This window comes from Ciconia boyciana, chromosome 7 (genome assembly GCF_034638445.1).
Source record: "Ciconia boyciana chromosome 7, ASM3463844v1, whole genome shotgun sequence".
Taxonomy (NCBI): Eukaryota; Metazoa; Chordata; class Aves; order Ciconiiformes; family Ciconiidae; genus Ciconia; species Ciconia boyciana.
The window spans coordinates 21,324,256-21,352,191 of record NC_132940.1 but is presented as its reverse complement, the minus strand read 5'-3'; the positions used below and the strand labels follow the sequence as shown (position 1 = coordinate 21,352,191).

Below are 27,936 nucleotides of genomic sequence, written 5' to 3'. Positions count from 1 at the left end.
CCTGTGTTTGTTTTATGGTGACCTGTATCACCTGTGGGTTCTGCTGTGTTCTCCAACCAACTCTATGTACCCTTACTTCGGCCTTTAATTTCTACAAACATTACTGTGGGAATGAGGTTAATAAACTGGGATTATGTACCTGAATATTAATTTCTGTCCTTTGTTTACCTATGTGGATCATTTGTGGTTTCTTTTTACTATGTAGCAATTTGTAGCTGACAGATGTAGACTGATGCTGTTAGATATCTTTTTAAGGTATGTGCTCTGATGTGCGTTCTTTTCACTTGCTACTGATACTCTGCTATGCAGACATCAAATTGCTTTGAGGCTGATTTAGCTGTATAAAAAATTCCCAGGTAATAACACTGATTTTGATGCCTTTCAGAAAGATACATGTTGACTGAACATTTTCTCCATTCTGTAGGGCTTCATCACAGGTTGGTCCTTAGCTAAATTATGCATTTGTCTTTTTGCTTTAGCATTTCTATTTCTTGACTTCCCTTCCAGGACTCCTAATGTCCTTAAAGTTTTAGTCTCTTGGATAAGCATTCTTTCCATCCCAAAATTAAAAAGACTTTTCTTTCTCAGAAATTGCCATTGGCTGTTGGAAGGAGTCTTTCATTGCTGTGGAATAAAAAAGGACTGTCAGGGAAACTGGCTTAGTATCTGTCCTCTTGAAACTCAGTCTAGCTAATGCTGAATCATCAATACTTTGTAAATTATGGACTTAATGAGCATTTGTTTCTAACTTTTGAAGATTGAGCCCAGCAAACTTTTGTTTTAAAAGAAAAGGGCGGGGGAGGAAGCTTCGCTTTTTCTTCTGTCACATCTGAAGTCATTAGAAATAATAGATATTGAAAATCTTTTAAGATTGGATCTATAAGCTTTAGGAACAAACTTCACTTCCTTTATAATGCCACTTCGTTTTTGACAATGCTTGGACCATTTTTCCTATCCTATACAATCTGGAGGCTACTACTATCTTTCCTTTAGTCTAAAGCTTTCAGAAGCAACTTTACAAGAGTGTAAAAGGTCAATGAATCTCAGCCAGTAATACATACACAGTAACTGTTTAAGAGTTGGGTGAATTTGACACAAATTTTAATTGCGTGAGAAATATTGTTTACATTCTGTTTCTCAAAGAGTGTAACAGTAGCAGCATTAGTGAACAGTGATAACATGTAAGCTGCGTGTGTTTTACAGAGTACATGAGAGAAGGGGGCAGCGCACATCAGAGTACGTGGCCGTTTCTTGTGCTGGAAGAGTAGTCCTGTTGGTGGTGCTTTCTCTGGAGTTTTTCTTTCTCATTTGTATTTTCCTCTGCATTTATTTGCTAGTGAACGGACAAACAATGCGAGAAGGATCTTGCATATATTTGTAGCAATAAGTCTGAAAAGCTCTGTTGCCACCAGGGCTCTAGAAAAGCTGTGGAGAGGTACAGGGTGTTGCTAGGCAACACCACATGGCCACAGATAGTATTTTTCTTTTAATTTATTTATTCTTCAGTTTGAGTGTGTCCTGCTTGGAGCCATTTGGGTAATGGTTAAGCAAGCACATAGAAATCGGAGAGCTGCAGGAGTGGAATAAAGGAATGCAATATAAAAAAATAAGAAAGGAAAAGCCATGACACATAATGAAACAGACCAAGAGACATGAAATAATTAGTAAGAACTAGGGGGGAAAAAGTAAACAAGCATGAGGAACAGAACAGGAGAGGAAAAATCCCAAGTAATGAAGGAAAAAAAAAAAAAAGGAAAGGAAAGATAGGGCACTATTCAAGAAAAATTAAAAATTGAAAGCTCAAACAGTGTATACACAAGGGAAACAGGGAAACTGCTGCATAAGAATAAGAATTAAAAATCAGAGATAAAAATGGCTTTGAGAAGAAAAAGGAGAAATTTTGTAATTGTGTTTAAAAGAATAATGATTTTTGTTTTTTTTTGCTTTGCAGCCACCCTGCTCTTTCCCATTGCTCTGTTTGCACATATGCAATAGTAGTAGTGACACTCAGGAGCTGGGGACTGATTTATAAGTCCAATACATTTTCCAGAGAGGAAAAATAATTTAAAGTAAGAGTTTCAGTCTTATTTAGCAAATATTCAGTGTGTATGTTTAAAAATAGCATTTTCAAAACTAGGTTATTGCATTTTATTGTAAAATGTGGATGATTATACTAAGGGTTCTAGGTTAAGCTCTGGTTGCCGGGAGGGAGTGGGTTGTTCATACTCTCCAAGTTAAACACATTAAGCAGGGGCAGGTCTGTCCTGTGCAGTGTTCTGGGAACTAAAAGCCCTTCACTTGCAATAGCTGGAGACAGTTCTAGACTTGAGAGTAGCATCGCCACATGAGGAAAATGCTGTGACAGAGCCAGCCCTGCTGAGAGACCCAATTTATTAGCTCGGGAACTGTGCTACCCAGCCCAAATGTCTTGAGGAGCACTGTTTGTGGGACCTGAACTAGACTCCTCCAAAAAGTCCTAAGCCTAGCTCATACCAAGGAGCCTTGCATCACACTTCTCTTTTGGTGAATCTTGGCTCCATATGTCCCTGCTTGCTTGGGAATTGCTGGGAAGGTGCTTGTCTAATGCTTTGAGGCATGCTTGTATTGCTCACCTCAGCTTAAACACAGCAATTTTTAAGAGAGTGACAAGAAGGGGAATTCAGCAGTCTGAGCTTTCTGAAAGCAGGCCAGAAGGTTTTGGGAGAAGAATGCTATTCAGGTTGAGGCATGAAAGCTTCCAAAGGAGCAAAAACCCTACGACGATGACAGTAAATGGGACACAGAACTAGAAGAGTGCATAGTGCTGTACTGAGGTATTGGGTTGTTAGATGCTCTTCTCTCTAAGGTGGTAAATGGAACTGAGACCTGAGGCTATATATTTATCCTGGATGTTGTTTTCAAGCTGCATGTGAATAAACAGCATTACAGCAGCATTCTCCTAATGCTCTTTCTAATGTTCACTGTGAAAAGAACTTCCGAATGCCCTGCTGACAAATGTAGCTACACATAAACCCTGTTCATTTCTGTGTATAGGAAAGTTCTTGTTCATGTCATTTCTTACAGAAAAGAAACTGATACCATTTATTCCTTTAAATTTGTATTGGGAGATTCTCAAGCTTATTAAACATGCATGGTATCTTATTCAAAGAAAATTACACTTATTTGAGCAGTTTTCCCTCAGTTTTGATTATGTCTGTATGTCTGTAAATAGATGACACAACAGATGGTGATAACTTTGTAGGATCTGCAACCATTGTAATAGTCCCATACCTCTGATTTTCTGAATAGTTTTTGAGAGGGAAAAAATATTTTACAGCAACAGTTTGAATAAAATATAAATAAAAATATTTTACAGTTTGTACTGTCCTAGTTTGTTGTTCCCTGCGTCCCTGCCCGAGACTTGACTTTCCACCTCCTTAGCAATGAGTGTAAGCTTTTGTTTTGACTAACTTGGCTTGATGCATGATATTTAAAGATATGTAATTGTGTTGACTGTTAAACAGTTTTTGCTCCCAGTGAACCAATTTAGTGGTTCTTTGTGCATTCTTATACATGCTTTCCAGTTTCATGTTTGGTTTTTTTCTTTTTTGCACTTCCATTGGTTTCTTCTCACTTTGTATATATTACAGAGTCTCAGGTCACTGTCTTACTGTATGTGGACCCTATAGTGTTACAATAAGGTTTTAGATACCAGTCAGTCATGAGCATAGTAAAGAATGCATATAAATATAGTAGTCTTTTAACTATGTTTTTCTTTATGGTATTTTGGAAAAAAAAAAAAAAAAAGACAGCAAGTTTTCCTATGATTTAACTATTTTAGATAGCAATTAATATAAAATGTATTTAAATACTTGGCTTTCCTGAACATCTCAGTACAAGGACATGTCTTTTGAATCTTAGAGAAAATAGAAATAGAGGAGAAATTATAGCCTAGTTTTTTTCACATATGTGAATTGTCAACTCACTTACATGTCTTCTCATGACATGTCCTGCTATCATCTACAGTTACTTCAGAGTCAACATGTAGTTTAAAACATAAGAGCTGAGGTAGCATTTTGTTGGTGTTTGCATATGACGCTCATAGTTTTTGAATGAGCTTCAGATTATTTTAAGTCAAATCATTCTTCAGTTTTTTGTGAGGAATGATAGTGATGGAAAATCTGATACAAAGCGCCAGCATGTAACACAACTGCACCAGGGTCTTGATACAAGGGTTGTGCTCTACTGGCTGCAGCCTTTTTCCTAATTCTTATTCCTTTGACTTGGGTAGATGGTTCTCAAGCAAACTTAATATTTACAGTTATTCCTCTGGGGAAATCTAGTCTCAATTTCATATTTGGCTTTGTCTGTGGTAAGTACCCTCAACTGTCACATGAGGAAATTTGTTTCATTGCTAAGTCATCTTTTATGCTCTGATACTGATTTTCAGGTAACACGGTAATCCAGAATAGAAGCACACACACTCTTTTCTTGGTAATTCACAAAGTCAGAGGATGGGATCTTAATAGTATTTTTTGGTGGAATTGTTTCAGATTTTTGCAAAGAAAATTTGGAGGAAGGATGCTCCTTTATGAGGACTTGGCCAGTGAGCATAGTGACATATAACCACATATGGTTATGGCAAGAAATATCATCACTCACAGGCACTGAAGTATTTTTCATGCAGAGATATCACTGTTTTCTTCTACTAAGCTAAGCAGAGGATGGGATTTTTCCCACCCCTCCTGCAGGACAGAAACATTGGGTTGCTTGGAGCCCAGAAGTCATAGATCCTACAGTGTTCTCTGTACATGAGTCTAGTCCCTTGGTACTGTCACCAGTTCCTTGGCTCTTGGCCTTGTATTTAGCATATTTCAGGCTCTTTCCAGGGGGCTTAAAGACTATTTTATGTAAGTCTTTATCCTGGTTTCAGCTGAGATAGAGTTAATTTTCTTTGTGGTGGCTGGTGTGGGGCTATGTTTTGGATTTGTGCTGAAAACAGTATTGATAATACAGAGATGTTTTAGTTGTTGCTGCACTAGTCAAGGACTTTTCAGCTTCCCGTGCTCTGCTGGGTGCGCGGGTAGCTGGGGGGGGACACGGCCGGGATGGTTGATCCAAACTGACCGAAGGGCTATTCCATACCACATGATGTCATGCTCAGTATATAAAGCTGGGGAAGAAGAAGGAAGGGGGGGCACATTTGGAGTGATGGTGTTTGTCTTCCCAAGTAACTACTACGTGTGATGGAGGCTTGCTTTCCTGGAGATGGCTGAACACCTGCCTGCCCATGGGAAGTAGTGAAGGAATTCCTTGTTTTGCTTTGCTTGCGTGCACAGCTTTTGCTTTACCTGTTAAACTGTCTTCATCTCAACCCTCGAGTTTTCTTACTTTTGCTGTTCCGATTCTCTCCCCCATCCCACCAGGGGGGAGTGAGTGAGCGGCTGCGTGGTGCTTAGCTGCCGGCTGGGGCTAAACCACGACAGTCTTTTAGATGTTGGAGAGAATTAGGAGTACACAATTTAGTAAATAGTACATGGAATGTGGTTTAGCTGGTGCATAGGTTTCTATAACTGTCAATAGGAAGACATGATCTGTAAGATTAGGAAAAAAAAAGAAGGACCTTGGGTAGGACCTTGCTGTTGTGGTTTAACCCCAGCTGGCAACTAAGCACCACAGCCGCTCACTCACTCCCCCCACCCAGAGAGGGATGGGGGAGAGAATTGGAAAAGTAAAAGTGAGAAAACTTGTGGGTTGAGATAAAGGCAGTTTAATAGGTAAAGCACAAGCCACACACAGAAGCAAAGCAAAATAAGGAATTCATTCACTGCTTCCCATGGGCAGGCAGGTGTTCAGCCATCTCCAGGAAAGCGGGGCTCCATCACGCCTAACAGTTACTTGGGAAGACAAATGCCATCACTCTGAACGTCCCCCCTTCCTCCTTCTTGCCCCAGCTTTATATACTGAGCATGACGTCCTATGGCATGGAATAGCCCTGTGGTCACTTGGGGTCAGCTGTCCCGGCTGTGCCCCCTCCCAGTTTCTTGTGCCCCCCCAGCCTCCTCGCTGGTGGGGTAGGGTGAGAAGCAGAAAAGGCCTTGACTCTGTGTAAGCGCTGCTCAGCAGGAATGAAAACATCCCTGTGTTATCAACACTGTTTTCAGCACAAATCCAAAACATAGCCCCATACTGGGTATGATGAAGAAAATTAACTCTATCCCAGCCAAAATCAGCACACTTGCCTAGTCAGTTCTCATAGTTATTTGGGAAAGAAGCTTATGCAAAATCATGAGAAATAGCTTAGGCAGATTAGCTTCTGCAGAATTGGTTGGGAAAATTGTGTCCTGTTGTGTTATTTTTTTTTAATATTGAGGCAACTACAGGGAGCTGTAGTGCATGGTGAACACAGAACCATGAAATAAAATGTTTTGTTGTGGCACTTCTGAAAAATACTGTTGTTGGAGAATAAAATGTGCCTTGTAAGGGATGAGAGGTGGCATCTTGGGCTGAGGAAGCAAGCCTGCTACATGTAATTTGCTTTTATTCCTCTACATAGAGCTGGACTGCATTGTTGCAGGATGGCGTTTAAGCATTTTATTGTAACTTTAATTTTTGAAAAGCTCTTATTTAATAATTCTTTAGCTATGCATGAAAAATAAGAGGTATCCTGTAAGTTGGTACTCTCAAATATGTGGCGTTAATTCCTTAAATTCTTGGTCATTCAGCTTCTAAAAAAGCAGGGGCTTTTGGGTATGTGTTTTTTCTTATGCTCTTTGTTGAAGGTCAAGAACATAATCTGTTCCTTAGGAGTACAGTTCTACCTGCATTTTAAAGATTCTTCCTTTTTTCCAGGTTATGAGCTCTGTAAATGTTAATTCTCAATATGAGTCTGGTCTTTACCTACATACTCTCATTTTGTTTAATCTCGATGAGTCAGGGGAATATTTGCGTAAGCAGAGTAAAGAATCCCAAGGGAAAAGCAAGCTAGGTTGAGGTATGGGAAAGTACTGGGGGGGAGGGAGTACAGCATTTGGGATATTTTTTTTTCTTACTAATCTTTACATAGTTATATTTCCACTGTCAAGTGAAAATAGTATATTTCAAAATTCTGTGTAGAGCCTGTGTGTCTTTACTTAGACTTTATGCCCATGAAGACTTAAGTTGTAAATTTGTGCTATGAGTACAGCAGAATCGGAGGATTCAACCATCAAGAATGGGTCCTAGACATGATCTTAAACTTCTGTGAAGGTTCTCCTGTAGTGCTCAGGCTCTCCAACAGGAAAAAGGCAGGACTTACAACCACATTAAAAAATAAACAGTATCTAGTATTCCCTGTATAGTATAGTATTCCCTGCTAATAAGTAGCATAATAAATAATAAATTGCTAATAATAAAATAGTATTCCCTGCTACAGAGCCCTATCCCATACAGGGAAGCAGTCTTAAAAGTGTCCCTTTAGATGCAGAGGGACTGGTAGCTTGTTGCCAAGTCTTCCCATTCATCTACTGATCAAGTTTAACATTTGTTATAGGAAGAGAAGGAAAAAAGTGAGAGGCAAAGGTTTTCCTTCCTTTTGTTCTCAAAGTTTTCTCTGTCTTTTAAAGTTGAGTCACAAGGGGAGGAGCATTCTAAAATGTCCTGTCTAGTGGCATCACCTGCATTCTCTGCTCCTTTATTATTTCCAGCTGTGCCTCTGCTGTCTTGCATATCTTTTGTAGCTTTTTATTATCTTCTTTTGAGTTCTTTGGTCTACTATTCTGTGTGTTGCATGCTTGGTCCTTTCAGAATGTCTTTTCTCATCTTCCCTGTATCACTACTATCTGATGTGTTATCCATTGCCAAAACACGTGGTGTCTGCATCTGCTCTGACAACAGCAGGTTGAATGCAAGCAAGATATCATACCCTTATGTGAAGGCTGTTATGGATTTGCCACTTGAAATTTGTGCGTGAAACAGCATGAAAAGGAAGTTAGCAGAATGCCATCTCAGATTGGAAGATCTTTCACAGTCCCGGTAAAATTGCAAACTAAAGTGTTATGTATGTTTAACAAGTAATTAACTTTTATATAATTACCTGTCTTTAAGGATTAAGTGCACCATATTTTAAACTGGGAAAACTTTAAAAAAATCCAAAATTGTCTGCTTCCACTTCAGAATTCCCAGCTACATTGACAGTATTTCTGGTAATTAATAACAAAAAACACACCTGCAGTTTCAGAAAATATTTCATGCATCGAAGTTTCCTGGTATCAGTCATGTTTTAGCAATATATTCCTGTTTGTGGAGAAAATGTGATACTTGTGTTTGAGTTTGCATGTGCACTATTTTAAGGCACATTTAAGGCACATTTGCATGTGCCTTAAAAATACTATTCCTCTAAAAAAACCTGAGAAGAATTAACATGATTATGCTAATTAGGCATTGATCACAGCCACCCACAATTCTATTTAATATTTTTTCTATTGATTTTTATTTGATTACTAACACTTAGAGCTGGTTTTCTGTTGGAAGTCTGCTATTTTTGATGTATTAATATCTGTATTTTTCAAAGAGCCTGTCTGGCCAATGTGGCTGTATCACATAATGAAAAAATTGTTATAACAAATGTTCATGTATTATGAATGACATGCTGTCAAATGTTATGTAAATACCTGAGGGCTCAATATACTGTCTGCAGATACTAGGAATATGTACATGCTAAAAAAATACCTATTTTTTCCTTTGTGAACAGCTGGTCAGGTATCAGTTTTAAGCTGCTTTTCCCCCTATTTGGAGTAAGAACCCCTTGAGAATGAGTCATAGCAAATAGGAAGGAGGAATTTAGTAGGTAGATATTGCGTAGATCATAATATCTTACAGTTAGGATCAAACAATCCTTTTACTTGTTTAGTTTTTAAGAATGCTCTTAGATAAAACCCTTTGGCAAATGGCATCAGTTTTGTTTAGTTGCTCAGTATGAAGATAGTTTAAGTGGGCTTCCTGTGTGGAATACAGCTATTGGCTACTGAATGACTTTAATGAATTGTAGCACTGACATTAGAATAAATGCAATATATGTAAGTCATTTTACCCTATAGCAGATGGGTGCTTAAGTCTGTGAGAGAAGATCAATGGAACCATTTAGCTTTTTGTGTTGTTTCAGTGTAGAAAGACAGTCTGTTCCAAATCAAGAGAGAAGTCTGCTAAGAGTATTTAGGTTTCATTGGAAGAAAGCACAGTGTTACATAAGTTTGCATCAAAAGAAGTAGATCTGCTATTCCAAATTCATAACAATTGTCTATTAGTCTGTTTTTAATAATTTTTCTTTGGCATGTAATCCTGTTTAATTAGATTTTACTCTCTCTGTTGTTTCAAGATTCCATAAACTGGAGTCTTATATACCAGCTGCTAAAGCAGGAGTTACTGTCTAAATGATATTCACAATGAGTATTTGGAAGGTTTACAATTATACCCTTGCTAATAAATTGTGCTATTTTCCCCAACAGTTTTAAGTGCTAATCTTCAGAAGGCATTTTAAAATTAGCTAAAATTCTGTCAAGAGATTTACAAAAATTGTTAGCATGAAGATAATTATGTCACAGTCCTTGGACTCCATCTCTGATTGTGTGCATAAATCAGAAAATGTCAGCTGTGTTTTCCCTTAATAATTATCCTTGCAGCAATATATTACAGTTTAGATTACTATTATAATGTTGCGTTAGGTTTATAAAACACAAGTTAGTTATTTCTAAAGTTTTCTGCTGATGAAATAATTCACATTCCCAGAATAACAAGTGATTATTGGTGTTAACATTTCATATACCGATAAGAAGATCAATATGGAAATAACCATTCTACACTTTTTAAACAGTCCCCTGAAGAAGTCAGCTTTCTTATTACAATTTTGCTAAAGGAGATTTAGGAATTTTTGGACCAAAATTTGAGACTTCTCTTGCTGAAGCTGTACAGGACGTAGGTACTTATGGTAGATTCTATATGTCCCCAACAGTCTTGGCAATCTGTTGTTGGAGCCTACCTCCTTAAAGGTAACTAATTGAAATATCAGAGGGAGCTACTACATCCTTCAGAATTTGGACCAGGTTGTCTCATTTTAAGCACTCAGAAATCTAGGTACAAGTACATTTAATATGCACATTTTAAAAGTTGGCTGCATAAACATTAGAAAATTAAGACACAACATACTCTGTAGGAACCTTTTTCATGGATTATAAAGGAGAAAACGGAAGAAAAATGAATTTGTTTTAGCATTAGCAGCAATAGTAAATACGAACTGAACAAGTGAGAGCTGTTCCATTTTTCAATTGCTGATGTTCCTTATGTTTAATATACAGAGAATATTTGACAGTAAAAATGTGAGATTTATTTTCACAAATGTTTGGAAAAAAACTCAAGCTTTCTAAGAAAATTTCCTAAAACCATGTGGAAGCAATGAATTCCAAGAATTTGGCAATCCTACTTACCTAAAAATTTCTTTCATGGAAGAGAGACGTTATTTTAAGTAAAGCTTTTGATTTGGCAGTGTATCAACTAGGATAAGAGATCTACTCAACTTCAGTGATGCAGGCTGCCTTAGAATAGGTCTTACGCTGTTGTCAGATCAAAAGATTTTATTTCTCAACTATCTCAAAATGTGTGTAAGACATTATCTGTAATACTAACACTTTTGAAAGTCTTATGTGAAGTATTTCAGGATAGAGTTAAAGTAGCAGGATGTGGCTTAGTGTGATCCCACTCTCATTTGACTGGAAGGAAGATTTAAGGTTGATTTCAATGGAAGTGGGGTCACTTCTTTTATCAGTACTGTATCGCAGAATGGGTCAGTTTGAGTTATGGTCTTCTCAAAGCTCCGACTCTTATGCCTGTCATGGCAGAGCAGAGGCAGCAATGCTTTTGTGATTTACGGAGATCCTCAGTGGTGACACCAGACAATAGACTCCTTTTAGTTTCTGAGCTACTTCTGCAAAGTTTTGCATTTGACCTAATAGGCCAAATCAAGAATTGCTTTTCAAATGACTAAGTCAAGCAAAGACAAAAACATATACAAGAAAGCTAAACTGATGAATGATTAGAGATGTGTTTTAAAAAGTACAACTTCACTTTTGCCAGAATCCTAAGTGTTTATTTAAAACCAGAGTGATTCTTTATTTATATTCTCCACTTATGTGAGCTAGCTTGTTACTTCAACCAGTGTCAAAGAGTAAGAGTATTTTGCACTTGGTAGTTGCTGACTGTTAGAATATTATTATAAAGTTTATGTCATGATATTATTAATATTATCACTTACCATAACTGAAAATATAGAATTATGAGCACATAGTCCTTGCTCCCAAAGCTTGCAGTTTATTTTATTAACAAGAACAAATTGCAGCAGGAAAAAGAGTCGTATTTTTGTGGTTATGGGAGGAAAAGCTTTTCAATTTGTTCATTAATCTTCCTTCTTCCTCATCTTCATACATTCATCATTTGTCTTTCTCATTATTGATTAGATGTTCCACCAGTATGCTGTGTGTGATGCCACAGATATTTGTGGATATCCAGTCTACATCTCTGTTTTTAACTAGTTGTCATGTAGTTTTAGTTAAGATCTCATATGATAAGCCATTTATTTATATATAAAATCTCTTCTCCACTCTCTTGCTTTTTGGTTCATTTAAAAACCTCAAAGTATTTATGCTAGAATCCTTTAAGAAGCAGTATTTAGACTTTTGTGGCTTTTTGACATGCAATGGTAGTTTGACTTATGATGACCATGTCCCTAGTTGCATCTCTGTACTTATTTTTCCTCCTGAACTTCTCAAAGGTGATATTTAGTTTAGTATCATACAGCGCTATAGATCTGCCAACACCGATAACAGAGTACTATGTAATTATTGAATCGTAGACTTAAAACTTCTAGACTTTATCTATACCCACAGAAAATCACTTGGCAGTAAGCCACCAAAACCAATTTTTTTTATTGCTAGTGTTTTGATTTTTTGGCTTTAGCTGCTGCTCAGAATTAAACACCTGGGAGTTTAATTACTCATTATACTTAAATCTGTGAAGTATTGTGGGCCAAAACATACTGCCCTGTGCAAGATGTTTATGGATATTAATCTATTTGGTAGCATGGATAATAGAATGAGCTCAATTTTTGCTACTGTTTTATTACTTTAAGAATGTAAAGCTCACCCTGGTCATGGTCTACCGAAGTTTCATCATTTCCCAGACATATTCTTCAGAGTATTCTCGTGCTCACAATTTCATTCATATTGGTAGCCTTTCTTATAAACTGATATCCTTTCAGACGATCTACAAAGGTAGTGTGCGAGCCGATACTCAGATCCATGAAGAAGTAGCATCTATACACCTGTAGCTATGCTTATATTTGGTATTTCAGACACCTTGTTCTCTCTTCTCTGAGAGGATCCAACATACTGGTTTTGATGATTGCAGCTCTAACTGGAAAGCAGTGGGTATGATCAATATTTGCTCACTCTCCTGTTCAGTATGTATGCAGTAACTGATGACATAGTACTGTGAGGTCATCTTCCTCATCTGAGGAGTTTGCATCTGGCTCAGTTTTTAGTTCATTTTTTCCTAATGGTGAAGTTGTTTGTTCTCCAGCTGTTGTACCTTGGATGAGAGCTATTTGGCTGAAAGTAGCTGAGAAAAATATTGTCCAGAAACAATTATCAAAAATGGTAGAAGTTCATCTTCTTGCCAAATGAATTGGTACAATATCTATTATTTGAGTCTATAAAATTTGTTCCACTTTTTGTTCTGGGTTATCTATTCGTTTTTGCATTGAGCGTATAGTTGAGAGGGAGTATTTGTGTGTGTAAGGCTACATGATCACAGCATTTTCTTTAGATATGGGCCACCTTTGTTGCCCTTCAGCTGATTAACACAGTATGGTCTATATAGACAAAGAAGAAATACCAGCTGAACTTACTCTTTTCAGCATTTTCCACGTAGAGATCATCAGTTATTTTAGCTTGTACAATATTTTGTACAAGAGAAGATTTAGTTGTGTTTGATAAAAATCTTGTGTGCTTTGGATCCTCTGTCATTTCTACATGCTTTATACCGCAAGGTCAAGAGAAATGAACTACATGATGCTCAGATTTTCTGAACCTATTCTGAGATACTGGTGGCACAGGATTGTTAAAACATGGGCTTTCCTCTTCTGGCACTTGGAGCAATATTCCAAATGGTGTTTCCTTTGGTCTGTTTTCCTGGAGGATGGGAGGTTTGATTTTTGCTTGCACAGATACTTTCAGTTTAGTACTGATGAATCGGGAGTTCTTTATTAATTAGTATTGTCAATTTGGATTTCTTTTGTGTATTTGAAACGACTGACCTGCCTGTATGTGCTTGGAACTGAAGGTCAATGTATGCTGATGTAAATAATGGAATACCTCATTGTAGAGCTTCCCTGTCTTTCTCACGTAATCCCTTTGAGTTTTTGAGTAGGATTTTGCCATACAAAGTACAGCTGATTGTAATTTAAACAAATAAAAAATATCAGATTACCCATGGGATAAGTTTTACTACTCATACTTAAGACATGCATCCTTTTTTATAAGGGAGAGAAAAGGTTGCAAAAGTTCCAAATGTGGCTTTGTTCATTTCTCCTCCTTGGAAATGTATTGTTAAAGCATTAAAACTTTGTATTAAAAAGTCTATAATCTTATTTAAAAATAATGATAGTTTAAATGTTAATTGGACAAGCTAAAATATCTTGTTAGGTCATTTACAAATATCTAATTATTTCCTTTCCAGTAATGCTTTTGTAGCCTCAAATTGAATGTAATTATAAAAATAAAGAATCAATGCACAAAAGAAATAACAATAGGTAACATTTATTGTATTTATTATAACTCTCTTTAAGATGTGGACTTGAAAATTAATTCAGATATTAAAAACTGTGAAAGCAATATGACCAAATAATAGCGCACATATTTCTTTAAAGGCACTGCATAAAGAGCCTGACAATCCTGCCTTCAAGGTTGTTAGCAATAGCAACTGTTAGCCTTGCAACTTGTGTTTCTTTTACACCCATATGGCAAAATTATGCCTCCCAGAGGTAAGTTCTGGTACTGGAGAAAGGTGCTTCAGAGAGCAGGGGTAACCTAAAAGCCTCCTGTATTGACGAAGTCTCAAGAGAATATAAAAATCCTATGGATGATGCAGGTGATCAGAGAATTCTTGTTTGCTGGTATTTCACACTCACTTTGCACAGATACAAATTTCTGTACTCCCCAGCATCTTCTGAATCAATTTTACTGCCTTTATGGGAGCAGAAGAAAAGGATTGGCACTCTGGAGTAATGGAACCAGACGCACATTTGAAAATAATAAACAGCATGTAGCGAAGTTTTATTTCATTTATTGTAGCAAAGTTGTTGGCTTCATATTACTTCTGGAAATACTGGTGAGCTCTAATCTGGAAAGAACATTAAGTGGTTGAGGTGTCTATAAACAATTAATCTCTTCAGTTTCTGTTCTGTCTTAAAAATTAAATTAAATATGAATTAAATATGATTGGTTTGTTCCAACAACACTGCCTTTTTCATTGGGACAGAATTTATAACTTTTATTATAATTCTAAAATGCATGTTTAGGTTTCTGTTCTCATCTGTGTGTGTATAGTAGCTTTGTAGCCTCACATACTGATAAAGGAAAAATTAATTTTTCTTTCAAGGAAGAAAAAAGTAAAATTTCTATACATTTCATTATGGGACGTTTATAAGATGATTTCCATGGCAACCATATAATAAGATTCATGTTTACTTTGTTTCTGAGTTCTCAGTGTCTTTTTAATGACTCTTGTGTAATTAAAACAGAATGCATAATTTGAGGTTACATAATATAAATCAGTTTTGATTGCATGATGTTGAATAATGTTAATACATGTACAATATACTGTTTAAGAGCCTTGCATGGATTTGTCCGTTTGTTGCAGAACTGTGAGAAACTAGAAAATAATTTTGATGACATAAAGCACACGACTCTTAGTGAGCGAGGAGCACTTCGAGAAGCAATGAGGTAAGTCTGGGTCACCATAGCAACAGTCACAGATGTGGTAAAGAAAGAGTCATTCTTCATTATTGGGGGAACAAATGAGTTCATTGCCACCATTCAGCTCTATTCTCTAAGGTATTAATTTGTCAGTGGAGAGGCTTCCCTTGAGGCTGTGCTTTGGTTTTGAAGCTGCATAAATGTTAAGCCTGACTGCACAGTAAAAAACGTAAATGTTTAATTTGTTATTTAAAATGCTTAAGGGGTGCTTTGCTTTATATTTATACTAAACTGTGAGTGAATGAAAATATTGTTCATCTAAATTCTGTAAGTGTTAAAGCAATTGTACAACACTGTTTGAACAAACCTGTGTTTACTTTTAAATTGGATTTGATTTTTATGTATGTAGTTCCTGTGTACTCTGATTTTATCACCAGATTTACATGATTTTGGTTTTGCTAATGGAACGTTAAAATCTATCTGGTCCTGCATATGTTGTAGAGATGTCTATTTTGCTTAATATCCTCATATCAATGCACTTAATGCTTATTAGAGGAGGTTAAAATTAGTCAGTACGTGAATCTTCTGTTATCCTTACTTGCACTGTAGAGTATCTGGGTACAGGACTCCAAAGAAACTTGCCAGCTATACTACCTGGAAAATGGAATGATTACTATGCTGAAAGGTGGTGGAATCAAAGACAGATTTTCTAAAGTAACTCACTGAATAATCAGGAAGGTGTTACTTATAGTATTATCTGTGGATCAGAAAATTACAGTAACCTGTACTTTTAAAGATTTTGAAAGTTGGATAGTAAAATGTAATGATGCAAACGTAGTGCTTCATTTCACTTACCTGATATCAGAGTAACTTCTTAGACTTGCACTAGTGCAGTAAAAAGTAAAAACAAGAACAAAAAATATTGAGAAACTCCTTGTAAAACTAATTACACCCATTTGCTTTTATTGTGTTCAGAATCCCCTTAAATTTATGGATGTGTGTTGTGGTTTAACTCCAGCCGGCAACTAAGCACTGCACAGCCGTTTGCTCACTCCCCCTGCCAGCAGGATGGGGGGAGGAAGAGAATTGGAAGGGTAAAAGTGAGAAAACTCGTGGGTTGAGATAAGAACAGTTTAAGAATTAAAATAAAATATAATAATAATAATAATAATAATAATTTTGTAATGAAAAGGAAAATACCAAAGGGAAATAAAACCCAAGAAAGACAAGTGATACAAATGAAAACAGTTGCTCACCACCAACTGACCAATGCCCAGCCAGTCCCCGAGCAGCGGCCCGCTGGCCAACCTTCCCCTAGTTTATTGCTGAGCATGACGTCCTATGGCATGGAATAGCCCTGTGGTCAGCTGGGGTCAGCTGTCCCAGCTGTGCCCCCTTCCAGCTTCTTGTGCCCCCCCCAGCCTGCTCGCTGGTGGGGTGGGGTGAGAAGCAGAAAAGGCCTTGACTCTGTGCAAGCGCTGCTCAGCAGTAACTGAAACATCCCTGTGTTATCAACACTCTTTTCAGCACAAATCCAAAACATAGCCCTGTACTCGCTACTAGAAAGAAAATTAACTCTATCCCAGCCAAAACCAGCACAATGTGCGTGAATGACTTTATTTGCATGACTCTGACTTTACGTTCGTGGCGCTCATCTCACATACGCTGCTATGAATAAGTGTTTGTAAAGGTATTCTGACTTGAAATGCAACCTGCCTCTTTTGAAACCTTTCTTATTACCTCCAAATAATATTCTTTCCTTTCTGAACATTTCAACTAGTAGTGTTGCAAATAACTGTAAAAATAATGACATTCACCTTTCTAATTGTGATTTCTTGCTTTTTGCTTGTTTTGCTTCATACATTTAGGGTTTTCTCCCTATGTGGTTGGCCATCTGCATACGTAAATCTTTTGTATAGTGCCAGTAAATTAAAGTGCTTTGAAATAAAGATTTGCGGAACTTTCGGCATATGAAGCTACTTTTTGAATTTTCAACAAATTGGATTTCAAGTTGCTGCTCTCCTGTAACAACGTTCCATGGGAAGTGTTGCGGCATTTTGCAATACATGACTCAGCAGAGTTAATCTTTTAAAAACTTGGGACCTGACAGCTCTTTGGTGATAAACATTCGTAGCAAAGGGAGCTTTGGCATTTCAAAGGTCATGTTTCTGTTACAAGGACTGTGTAGAAGATTCTTAGATTCTATGCTGTGCATACAATAAAAAGCACTTTACTATCTCATAAATTTGTATCCTGGCTATTTCTGCTAGTGTACAAGCCATTCTGAGAAATAGTTATTGATTGTGAAGTGTGACAGATATTGTGCAGTGCTGGAATTCTCTTAATTGCAGTCAATATTATATGGTTGATTTTTTTCTTATTTGTTTTTATGGAGGTAAAGAAAATACCTGACTTACTAAATTAAGACGGTAGTATGTTTTTATAATGTACTTGAGTAACACATAAAAGGTGCAAAATGTTAATTTAGAGAGGTATATGCAGGTAGGTGTACATATTTTTCTAAATGTGTGTAAAAGACACTTGTTATTTTAGGCTGTACAGTTCTTTCAACTGCTACATAGTCACCCCATATCCTTGGTGGCTGCATTTTTCTATTTCAATCCCAAGATTATCTGTAGGATATGTAATTCAAATGGTACATTTTGACAGATTAAAGTTCACTTTGTTTTCCCATAACTATAGTGGACATCGGATCAGGCATGGGAGGACATAGATTTGTTGGCCTCAGTATTGTGAGATACCTGCCCCCTTTTTGTAAGGGAAGTATGTGGAGAGGGTTTCACATTGCACAAAGGCACTAAAATCATGTGGGCATGCAAACTACAACAACAAAAAAATCCTGGTTGGATAGCTAAGCAGATATATCTGGATCTCAGATGAGCCTTAAGTTGAATGGGCAGTCTGCCCAAATCCTCTCTGATTTCCCAGAGTGGTACTACTGGTCTGCCAGATGAGAGATACAATGAACATTTTCCCCCAGTGCTCCTGTTTGGAACGAGACCTTCCGTTTTAACTTTCTCTTTGAGAAAAATGGTCAATTTAATACGGGTTTCAGTACATTTCTAGTCTGTGAATATCACTGTGCTCTGCATAAACAAACACTAATATCCAAGAAGGGTCTTGTTCTTTTTCCAGGTCTTCAGAAACTGAATGGTATTCAAATTAAGGATTACATGAAAATCATCTTTCTTGTTTATGTATATAGATGTATGCAAAATAAACTTTCTGAAGGGTTTTGAAATTATCATAAAGCATATGAACTTTCTCTAGTCCTACTTTACATATTATTTTAGACCTTGGATGAGATAATGAGTTGATAGTAGTTTGCCATTACGCAGTGTATGAAGAGTGGTATTGTAAGAATTTGGTTTACTTATGACTGCACATAAAATCATAAAGCATTCAATTCAGTTAATGTTTTGCTTATTTTGTTAATGTACTCCAAATGGTTTATTATTATATTTTAATGTAACTGCAAAGTTTAAGTAAACAGTAAAAATACATTAGTTTTTTGAATTGGGGTTTATAAATGGACAGACTATTGCTTTACATACCTTGAATGTGTATGTGATAATTTAATTCGGTATTTTATGTAGTAACTTGGGAGAAAAATAGCATAGATACATACCTATAATGCCAGGTTGCATAAGTGAGAGCATTACGCTTTTGTTAAACAGGGCTGAATTTGTTCTTAATTTATAATAACTGTAAAAAATCTAGATCCTGATCCTCAGTAAAGCTTCATCTAGAAATTTAAAGGAGCTTTTAGACTTGTTTGGCTTCTACAAGGAGATAAGTATTTGAGGAGGAGGAGATAGCATAGCTAACTGTATGCTGACCCTGGTAGTCTTTTCATAGGTGGCAAAACCAGAATGTGGACTGCTGCAGTAACCATTCCTCTGGGAAAGAAGGGTAAAGTAGCCTTGAGGAGTCTTAATAATAAAAAACCAATGAAAACCCACCCAAACTATAAAGTAACTTTTAGTAGAAGTGTGGAAGAAATAAAAAACCAATTATTAATATCAATTTAGAAGAAGATAAGGTTTAGGGAGTTACTGGGTTTAACAAGGTGAAGGACAAATTTCAGAAAGCAACAGACATCAGCTGGCAGGAAGGGAAACGTTTTTCCACTGAATCTGTTCACTCACTTTGTGCACAGGCATCTGTTGTTATCAAGAGAGAGAATCACAGACTCACTGAAGTTGGAAGGGACCATTGGAGATGATCTGGACCTTTGGAGATGATGTAGATCAGTGGTCTCCAAACTTTTTTGATTGTGCACCAGCAAAATGTTTTTGAGCACGCACCCCCGATATGTGTATGTTTATTTCTTTATCAATTACATACATGTACCACTGTACTAATATATTATGTGCATTATAAAACACACACAAGAATAGAAATTTAAAAAGGGTGAGATAAAGATTAAATAAACACTACTTAATTTTTTTTAAAAATTGTTTATTAATGGTACAAAAAATATTTTCTTCCCGCATCCAAGTGGATTGTCTTGCGCACACTCTATTTTGGAGATCACTGATGTAGACCAGCCTTCCTGCTCAGAGCAGGGTCAAGTAGAGCAGGATGCTCGGGTCTGTGTCCAGCCAGGTTTTGTATATCTCCAAGGATGCAGACTTCACAGAATCTCTGAGCAAACATCCTCACAACAAACAACAAAACTGAAACAAAAAACCCCAACACCCTCCCACCCCTTTTTTTTTTTTTTTACTGGAATTCCTTGTGTTTCAGCTTGTGCCTGTTGTTTCTTGCCCTTCCACTGGGCACCACTAAGAAGAGTCTGGCTCTGTCGTCTTTATTCCCTCCCATCAGGTATTTATACATATTGATAAGATCCCTGCCAAGCCTTCTCTGCTCCAGGCTAAATGTCCCCAGCTCTCTCAGCCTCTCCTCGCGTGACAGATGCTCCAGTCCCTTAATCACCTCAGTGGCCCTTTGCTGGACTTGCTCTGTTATGTCCGTGTCTCTCTTGTCCTGGGGAGCCCAGCACAGGACACAGCAATCCAGGTATGTCTCACCAGTGGTGGGTAGCGGAGAAGGATCTCCTCCCTCGACCTGCTGGTGATGCTCTACGTAACACAGCCCAGGATGCCGCTGGCCTTTGCTGCAAGGACTGGCTCATGTTCAGCTTGTCCTTCAGGACCCTCAGGACCTTTTCTGCAAAGCTGCTTTCCAGCTGGTTGGCCCCAGCCTGCACTGGTGCCTGGGGCTGTTCCTCCCTAGGGGCAGGACTTCACTTATGCCTTTTTTTGTTTTGTTTTTGGTTTGTTTTTTTGGTTTGTTTTTTTGTTTGCTTGGTTGGGTTTTTTTAACTTCATGAGATTTCTGTCGGCCCATTCCTCCAGCCTGTCGAGGTCCCTCTGAATGGCAGCCCACCCTTTTGGAGTATTAACTACTCCAGTAGACGATAGGTTGCTTTTGAACACTATCCTAGTAATATGCTTTAGGCCTATGTCTAGTGTAGATTTCATCAACCTGGTGTCAGACAAATGAAGCCATAGTGTATAACATCTGAATTTGGTGTTGCAATTGTTTACTTATCAACTGAGTTGGTAAGCCACCATGGTGGCTTATGGCAGTGAGCAATCAGTTGTAAGAGTGGTGTGATGTTACATACATGAATGGGTCCTACTTGTAGGTGAATATGTGTACGGTCTATCTTGTGAACATTGACTGAGTTAGTATGCATGAAAGCTTTGCAAGTGAAAATTAAAGCTGAGTATTTTTTACAGACTTCTTGTTAATAAAGGAAGATTTAAACATATTTCTTCATACTTTGAAGTGGGAAAGGAGAAATAAAATTTGCTTGTCTGTTTGAATCAGTATAAAAAGACACCAAAGTTCATTTGGAATTTTCTTTTGCATTCACATATTTGCATATTGTTTTGGATAATGTGAACATGGGAGTGAGGCTTCAACTGTGATTTCCAGTTTGATAGAAACAGTTTCTGTTAATGATGATATTCACTGTTGTCTTGACAACTGTATAAGCTGAGGTTAGTAATAATCAAGCTTCTTTTAATATGGTCTAGACTCTCAGATGTATTTGACAAATAGTTTCTATGGCTGGGCAAACCCCAAGAAAATTGCACTGTAAGAAGTTCCATGATTTACAAGTGTTCATTAGTCTGCAGAGTAGAAGTTAGGGATCTAAAAACATGTGAACAAAACAAGTCTGCAGGACAAACTACAAAATATCTAGTAACCGACTTGTTAGGGCTCCGGCCTGAGATGTGGCAAATACAGGTTCATATTCTGGTTCTGAGTCACGCAACTTGGCTTTCCCAGTTTAAAAAGCCACCTCATGGAGCTGTAGAGTTAAAGAAATGCAGGCATGAGATATAAGGAAAATGAGAACAATGAAAAATGTCATGTTAAAAATATGTCTGCTTTCCTGTATTGTTCTTAAGCTGTTCTGAGAAATGGGACCAATCTCAGGTAAGTTGAAAGGGAAGGTGAATGAGGAGGAGTAAAGATAATTGCTTCTGGGTTCCTGATCCAGGTCTCAAAGATCATCTGTTCAAAGAAATCCTTCATGTTCTGGGAAGGTGGAAGCCTTTGGAGTGAATTCCAGCCAAAGGAGCCAATAGCCTTGTGATTAGCGTGCTTATTTGGGACTGCGGGAGTTCAAATTTCAAAGTTCAAATTTCTCTTCCACCTTCTTCTGTCTTTACATTTCTCTCCAGTGCAATCATTTGAATGCTGCTTGGGGCATGTTTTTAGGGGAGAAATGAATGATTGCTTCATATGTATTTAACAAAAAAGTTGTGCTGCTTCCAAAGTGCAACAACACTATGCCTTCTTGGGTGACCAGCACGTGTTCCTCTGATGTATCTCACCAACACCCCCCCACCCGAGAGGACATACTAATTAGGTAAACCACTTTGATATATAGGCTTATGCATTTAGACCTTTATTTAAACTACATTTGGCTTACAGATTTTCCTTAAAAAAAAAAAAATTAACTGCAGAGATGTTCTCAGACTCAAAACGACCCACAAAACTGTGGAATTTAGGGAAGAGACCGTGCTCCTCTTAGAATTTCTTTTCTAGATATGTACCTTCACAATTTTATAAATTTACCATATTGTTAATAGCATATTGAAATAAGCAGATGCTGCAGAATGCTAGTGTTGCTAGTTACATTTGGTGTTGCATAGGAATACATGCAGAATATTAGAAGCACTTGAGAACTTTTAGTAGTACTTTCATACTAAAGGCCTATGTAGCTAATATAAATGAATTTAGTTTTGTTTTGAGTGCCATTTTGAAATCAGAACTTCACTGTCATCCTTAGCGTGCATTACAGATCAAACAGGTTGTCAGCATCACTTGCATGGACCAAACAATGGCCATATATCTCCACAGTGCAAGACAGCCCTGTATAAGGATAGCTATGACTGAACAAGCTGCTTAGGTCTTAGAAGCTGTTTAGTGGCGTTAACAAGGTTCTGTGTTCATGCAATTTTACCTTGTTCTTTGTTGGCTAATTAACTCCTGAGTCACCCACTAGCCACCCTCTGGGGGCCTAGCAGTGCCTGGGATGCATTGCTTAGATCTTGCCACGATGGAATAATTTCTGTCTACAGGCAGTCACTGTGCAGAGCTGTAACACCAAACATGTATAGGAACCTGTGACATTAATGTAATTATTTTTGTGATAGTTATTAGCACTTGCGTTGTCTTTCAGTATCATTTACATGGAGAATTAAAGCACTTCATTTTTCATTTTGCAATTAAAAAAAGGTTCTGATATATGGCAAGTCCATTGTTTCAGGTCACAGGTGTAACTCACACTGAAGATCTTGTGGAACTAGTGGTAATGTTTATTTTCTATGCTTTAGAATGGAATTGCACTGCTTTATGTATTTTTAAAGTATAAATCAAGAATACTATAAAGTGTCTTGTTTTAAATCAAGAATACTATAAAGTGTCTTGTTTTGAGCTTGATTGTGAGATGGGCTGTTCTGTTGAATATCAACTTCATAATACCTTGGCCAGAAATTTTGATACTGATTTACATTTCCAAGTTTATTTCAACAGATTGTTGCACATACATTGTTCAAAATACTGTATATAATTTCTCATTTTTAATTTATGAATTGTAATTAATTTTTGATCTAGTGACGTAGACAGAGGATAGGCTTGTTTCTTTAAATATTACAGATATTATAGAGGGGATCAAGATAAGTTAGATTGTTTTCCTTTGGATGTTCCTTTAGTCACCTAGCTAGCATGAACTAACAAATGCAACTTTAACTGACCTGAAGTTGTGCATTGATAATGTTCGTGACTGGCAGATGTAAAAGGATGTTGAATTTTTTTTGCAATTCTGATTGGCAATGTAGGTTCACAGTTACTTCACATCAGAGGACTGAATTATGCCATGTAGTGTATATAAACAATACATGGATCTAGAACAAAAGCATTGTTAGCAAAATAGCAAGCAATATAGTAAAATAGCAAAATAACAAATCATATTAATGGTTTTGGAAACTGCATTACAATTACTGCTTTTGTTGACATACTGAAGTGTGCTTTAGGCAAGATCTTACATGAACGTTTTTGGTAATCTTGCATGTTTTTCATACTCTGTCTTGTATGTATTACAGTGAATGAATGATGCTTCAGGTTTGTTCTGCGTTTGGTAAACACATTGTTGCTGTATTCATGTGTACCATTCCCAAAAAGTATTTCAGAGGGGAGAGGAGAAAACAAAAAACACTTTTCTGTCACTTCAAGGGAGGGGAGCCTGTTTCTGCTTTTGAACCATCTAGTTTTATGATTTAAAGAAAAGAGTTGGATAACAGTCAAAATTTTGCTTTTTTGCAAACTGCAGGAGATGTTGTCTGATGCTGGTGGTGAAAGAGATTTTTGAAAACCACTGTGGCAGATGGCTTACTACAAAGACTCCAGAGATGGTATGCAGTGGGTGCAGCATCGTACCTCTCAGTGCCTAATAGCCACTTGTCTGCAAACTGTTAGAGTAGAAAATTGCACTACAGAATCTTGGGTTCACTCTATGGGTTCCCCCTTCGTTACTTTTTAAAATGCAAGGTTTTAAAATATTTCTAAAATTTGTTCTTTGCTACCGTTAACAATCAAGAAAAAATGCTCTGGATTGCTAGAGGTGATATATGCAATATAGACTACAATATAGGCTTTGAATACCTTAGTTTCATTAGCTTATACACTTTGAAAAAGGTTTTGGTTCATTAAATAAAAATAATTTAAAAAAAAAAGTTCAGAGATGAGTGAAGGAAATTTGCTGGTGGTCTTGCCATGAGCCATGGCCTTCTATAGATTATTGATACTTGATTTTATGTGCCAGGGCTTTGGATGGTTTAGCTAGAATGTGGTTTATACCATTGTAGACCATAACAAAAGCCTGGGACGTTCACAGAAGCTCGGTGTGTTACAGCTTTGGCAAAGGAGTCAGATGTTTTAGTTCGAGCTGTTGAAGCTCATGCTGTTTTATTTGTAAGTAGTGAATTTAATCTCCACTGTAGCCAGCCTATTCAGAATACCACATTCCACATGTATTCAAGAAACCCCATTTCCTACAGTAACTTCTGGTTTGTGTACAGTCAGAAACCAGTCTGTCTTTACAAATGCTATTTTAAATATATCTGCACTTGTTTGTTTTCAGACGTTTACTGTAGTTCTCAAAAACCTCAAAAAGGGTAATCTTTCTTCCCTCCTTTGTGGTGTCCTTTGAAGTCCTTTGTATTGCCATGGGCATCTCTGAGTACATTCACCTTGGAGTTCAGGGTACAAAGCAAAGCTAAGGGATTGAGGACTAAATATAGTCTTCATTCAAAACTGCTTTATTAGGTAATGTGTGTCTTTGCATTGTATGTTCATTGTGGCCACATCATCATAATCTTTTCTGATTATGGTGCGTTTAGAACCCTTGGGTTATAATGAATATTAGTAGCTATGTTTACTCTTTTTGTTACTTCTCAAGAGTCCTAACTTTATATTATACTGGCTGTGGTGGTTCTGGATGTAAGAGCAAACATCTGTTTTCCTAGAAATGTTTTGTATATTGGGGTGAGGGTGCTTCAGAGATTAAGCTGTGGGTCCAACTGTGCCCCAAGATATTTAACTTCCATCAAAATTAATCTGCCCTTCCCCTGTAGACTTCTGAATTTAAATCCTGTTTATTTACTTGAGGCTATTTGGGAGAGCAAGAAAAGATTATTTAAGTTTAATGTTCTGATGGAATCAACCTGTTTATTGAAAATAAGACTCTAATGTGTATTAGGTTGTTTTTCAATAAATTAGTTGTTAGGAAGATAAACTAGCATCAGTACCACACATTAGCTATTTGGCTACAAAATTTTGCAGAAACAATTTTCCATCCTCATTTCTAAGGAACACAGATACTTTACAGGAGATTCTCTTTTATTGGAGCTTGCTGTTGAAAAGCTGGTAGGCAGCCAGTTAAGCCCTAGACCACTTTAGGTCTTTCAGGATACCACCCAGAGACTTTCACCGCTAGTGCCCAAGGCAAGGCTACGAAATTTTAGCACCCCTAGGAGTGAGGAATGTTAAGATTTCAGGCAACAATTTGTACAAAGGAAGCTGCTTACAGAGTGAGACAAACATAAGAGGTGTCATGGAGAATCAAGGAACAAACTAAATATTCTTGAACAGCATCTCCTGCCGTCTTGAACACCCAGTACAGCTTGTCTAGGACGTGCTTTGTAACGTGCAGAGAATATTGGCAGTGACAAGGTTCTTTGTGGGGCAGGCGTTTGCAGTAAGTTTCAATTTGTATGTATTTAGCTTGTTCAACCAATCTGGAGCATTTAGTTCTGGCTTGGTCTGATACCAAACTTCAAGGTTTTTTGGCAGAAAGAAAAAATAAAAATACATTTTCTTCTGTAGAATAAACCCTGAACAGTTCTAAATATCACCATAGTATTTGGACCCATTCAAATGAGTTCTGATAATGAATCGGCGTGTGGAACAGAATTTAATGGAAAGAATTATAATGTGATTTCCGTCAGAATACTTACAAAAGACATTGATTTACAATCTGACACCATTACAATACAATGGTCTTTTAAAACTGGTAAGTTTTTGCAAAATATTTTTAAATAGTACTACTTTTTTTTTTACTACTATTTATTAATAGTATTTAATAGTTCTACTGTTACTGTACTTTAAAAAATAGTTATTACAATTACTATATTTCATATTTTTATTTAAGTAATTACTATTACTATATTTGTAAATACTATAACTTTTATTACTACTAATCAACAGTAGTGTTTAATGGTACAGTTTAATACTACTAATACTTTTATTACTGCTATTTTACCCTCTGAAGATTTTTCCACATTTGTCAGTATTAATTAGGATTAACCAAGCACTTGTTTTTTATTTGGTAATGTATTTAAAAAAAAAAAAAAATATTGTTTTGGTCAGTAAATGACAGTATTACCAAAAGGGCAAGAAAACACTTATACTTTGAGGAGTATTTTTATTCCAGAAGAAGATATATTTATAAAATAATTTTCCAATGTTTTCATTTTTCTCCTACCTGGTATGTCTTCCTGTTTGAGCATATAGGGGCTTCCTGAGTGGTTCTTGCTGCTGATCTGTGTTTTTTTCTAGTGAACACGAAATCCACTTGAGCATGTGTAAAACAGTTGCTGTTCCCAGGGACCTACAGCGTCTCGCTTGGCTCATGGCTGGCTCTTAGATGTTGGGCTGTGTCTCACAGTGTCCACACCTCAGTCTTCCCATTGCAAATTTACTTGCATGGCAACTGCTGGTGTTGTTAACCCTCTTCTGTCCTGAAGTGTATTCTCTTGTGATTTCTTTTCAGATAAAATAATTAATTGGGATGGGAATTGTTCTTCCTATGATTAAAGAACTGTACAGGGATGTTTAAAAATACTTAAATAGGAATTGTGATAGATTTATGAGAGATTCTGGCTCCATTGAGTGTTTTCCACTAAAGAGAGCTGTGACTGCATGGCTAAGCCTGAGTACTGCTAGCCATGTGGCTGCAGTAGCCAAAACAGAGCTGAGAGTCCTGTTTCTTGAATGCATCTTTCAGCCTGCACTGAGATGCAGCTGCACTCTTACCAGCATCTGGCGTGACTTCTTTTTTTTGGGTAGATATAGACAAGCTTAAATGGCTCCTATGTAGAGTCATACGTTTAGTCATGGCCTACCTGTAGGGTGCCTCTGTGTCATCCTCACCGACTCAGTCAACATTTGTCCCAAGCCAGCGGGGCAGCGTGTGCCCAGGCAGGGCGATGTGCTGCTGCTGTGAGTCCTGCTTGTGGTAGCTGAGCACTTCTGTGCTGTCTTTAAGAGCCAGCACAGGCAGCCGTGAGGCGGAAGCTGCAGGGACATGGGTGTCCATGTCGGTTGCTCAAGCCTACAGGACTAGGTTAGAACTAGGCTGAAATAAATGCTACCTGCATTTCAGGAAGGGTTATGTCGGGTCTTAATGCCAACTCTTTTGCTGTAGAGATGCCCTACTGCTGGGCTACACGGCTCATATAGATACAATCATGCTAGGGTATCTTCTGCTATTAGAGATGTAGCCATTCGAGGGATAAATTTTTCTGCGGCCAAAATCATGGGGAAAGGCTGGTTAATACCCCAGGAGAGGGGAGAGGACCACTGTTCACCCAGTTGCAGATGAAATCCCTGATTTTCCTTTTCTAATACAGGAAGCCATTTAGCCAGCAGGGACTATACAGCATAAATATTTTGCTCTCTTTCCTAGTTGAATTAGATGTATTTCAGTAAGTGTAAAACTATTTCCCTGTACTCCCTGCTTCTGTGATCAATTTTTATTCTTTTAGTCTATGTGGGTACGCCGGGTGAGTGAAGACTTTACTCCTAAATTGGAAAGGCCTGAGTAATCTTTTGCTATTGGCCTTGCTAA

At 37.3% G+C, this 27,936-nt stretch overlaps 1 protein-coding gene across 6 annotated transcripts in view; it reads left to right on the top strand.

The window, feature by feature from the left end:
• The window catches only part of DPYD (dihydropyrimidine dehydrogenase), a 368,218-nt gene that overhangs the window by 33,765 nt on the left and 306,517 nt on the right, over positions 1–27,936 (top strand). For 3 of the 6 annotated variants that reach the window (XM_072867676.1, XM_072867675.1, XM_072867681.1), the window contains one exon: positions 14,926–15,008. The exons of 1 other annotated variant lie outside the window; for it this stretch is intronic. In XM_072867676.1, the coding sequence (XP_072723777.1) occupies positions 14,926–15,008 (83 nt within the window). Of the gene's footprint in view, positions 1–14,894; positions 15,009–27,936 lie in introns of all 6 variants that reach the window. 2 more of the 6 variants (XM_072867677.1, XM_072867678.1) reach the window with 1 other exon arrangement.